This window comes from Camellia sinensis, chromosome 13 (assembly GCF_055761805.1).
Source record: "Camellia sinensis isolate YWXY chromosome 13, ASM5576180v1, whole genome shotgun sequence".
Lineage (NCBI taxonomy): Eukaryota > Viridiplantae > Streptophyta > Magnoliopsida > Ericales > Theaceae > Camellia > Camellia sinensis.
In genome coordinates, this window is record NC_138973.1 from 30,983,263 (window position 1) to 30,985,179 (window position 1,917).

At 38.4% G+C, this 1,917-nt stretch overlaps 1 protein-coding gene across 1 annotated transcript; it reads right to left on the bottom strand.

The window, feature by feature from the left end:
* Nucleotides 1-239: 239 nt before the first annotated feature.
* LOC145806565 (uncharacterized) lies at nt 240-1,917 on the bottom strand. Its single transcript, XM_082903882.1, has 5 exons — nt 1,491-1,917; nt 1,056-1,399; nt 861-973; nt 688-757; nt 240-591 (listed from the first exon to the last, which is right to left on the bottom strand). Exons 2-5 carry the CDS (start codon nt 1,185-1,187, stop codon nt 481-483), a joined length of 426 nt encoding a protein of 141 aa, XP_082760008.1. The 5' UTR covers nt 1,188-1,399; nt 1,491-1,917; the 3' UTR covers nt 240-480.

The window sequence follows — 1,917 nt, forward strand, 5'->3', positions numbered from 1 at the left end:
TAAATTATAAATTCATTTCGGTAACAAACAAAAAATACAACTACGACAGTAGCCAGTAAAAACAATTTCATTATAAATTCATTTTGTAATTATATTAGTTTTTATTTATTTTTAAAAAGTTCAAATTATTTTTTTATTACAGTTGCGACATCGAAGTGATGCTGACAAATTGGGCAGCAAGTACATTCCAAATATGAGTAAAAAAAGCAGCTGTAAATTATATTTGTTTCAGTCGCATTCATCCGAACAAGAAACATGCGTAAACAAAATCCGAACTAAGACAGTAACCACATCGACATGTTCGATCCATGTTTACATTTGACTTGCACTTTGCAGTTAGTCCATCTTTACATCGTCCACCAAAAACAATACTAGGGAGCCATAATTAACATCCATATTGAAATCAAAGAATAAAAAATTGGTGAAGTCGTGTTGGCACCCAAATTACTGGCGTACTGGCAGCCCATTCCCATCACTGGCCTAGCTTGTGGCATTGCTCATATGAAGGCACTCCTGGTACTCTGCGATCTTTGCATTATTGACATCCATAACGATGTCAACCAATAACTTATGACGCACAGAGGGAGCAAACTTTGTACAGAAAGATCATAAGACAAATTAGTTAAAATTGCAGGACATACAAGGAAGGATTTGATTGACAAATGGAAATGAAGCGGTAGAATGTACCTTGTGTGGACCGGGGCTTAAATCAGGTTGTTGCATGAATTTGATGACGAACATCCCACAGTCAAATGTGCTACAAAAATAATTTCACATTAAAGTTGTCGTCAATACTTAATAGGTTCGTTAAGTCAGTCATGCAGCATAGACATTAATGTGAGGGAGGGATTGTGGATTACTCGTCCAGTTGTTGTACTGGCCTCTCATCTAACATGCAGCGGCGGAAGCTACGCACGTCTGTAACATAATCATTTCGAAAGTGTAGTTGCAGCAAGTCGTGCATAGTTTGAACCTGTTCCACAAGGTTGAAGTTGGTTTATGTAAAGGATGTTCAAGTTTGTTGTAGTGTTCAGAAATGCACCAGAAGGACATACCAAAATTTTAGCCGCATTTAGCTTCCTTTTGTTTGGTCGGTTGGATGGGACCGAGTCAAATAGGTAGGCTACACAGTCCACCATATCAATTTTAACGCACAACCAATGCACTCCTCTGTAATTGAAAGGCATGTAAATCTACACGTAAACACAAGGGCAGACCTTGTTTAGAGGCCATGTAAACATGTAATGGCTTACATATTTTCGTTTTAATATAACGGGATGAACATTGATATTACCCTTTGGCATGCATCAATCGCACCAGTGTATCTGTCATGTCCGAAAAATGATGTGACGATATGTTTATGGTGCAGAGGTTGCGTATCTTTATTTAGAATCAAAGTCTGCAAGTGTAATGCATATAGGTCATTGACGGAAACATTTGTCAAAATATGTCATACACAAAACACAACGTAGCTTTAAACAATTACTTACCGACAGATATACGGGAAAGAACCAATCAGTGTGCCTCCCGTCATTGTGTAAATCCCTCTGTCGATTAGTCAATTGCACCACCACCAAGTTGATTGGCTGGAACATTGTATGTAAGACACAAGGCAAGTTGATTAGAAAGGTTTTTGAGTTCAGGGGTACTGAAAAACGCAGCTTCATATTTGCGCAGCCAACACTTACAGTGTCGGATAGCCACGACCCCGGTTTGAGCGTGCGCATGTCACGCCGGGTACCAACTTCACATGCCCGTCCATGAAGATTCATGGAAACAACAATGTCCCTATAAGCAAAAATGATCCTTAGAACGATAGTTATTTCACAGTGGACTGTCATTTAAAATTTACAAGTAGTAAACGAAACAATACATTTCATTTTTGCTATCGTCAAATACATAGTCAAGAAGTTTTTG

Excerpts from the sequence above, each read along its gene's own strand:
- LOC145806565 (XM_082903882.1), bottom strand. The coding sequence starts at position 1,187 with ATGCCTTTCAATTACAGAGGAGTGCATTGGTTGTGCGTTAAAATTGAT. Across the intron at positions 974-1,055 it reads TAAATGCGGCTAAAATTTTG|GTTCAAACTATGCACGACTT; the intron begins GTATGTCCTTCT and ends CTTGTGGAACAG. Across the intron at positions 758-860 it reads CCAGTACAACAACTGGACGA|CACATTTGACTGTGGGATGT; the intron begins GTAATCCACAAT and ends TTATTTTTGTAG.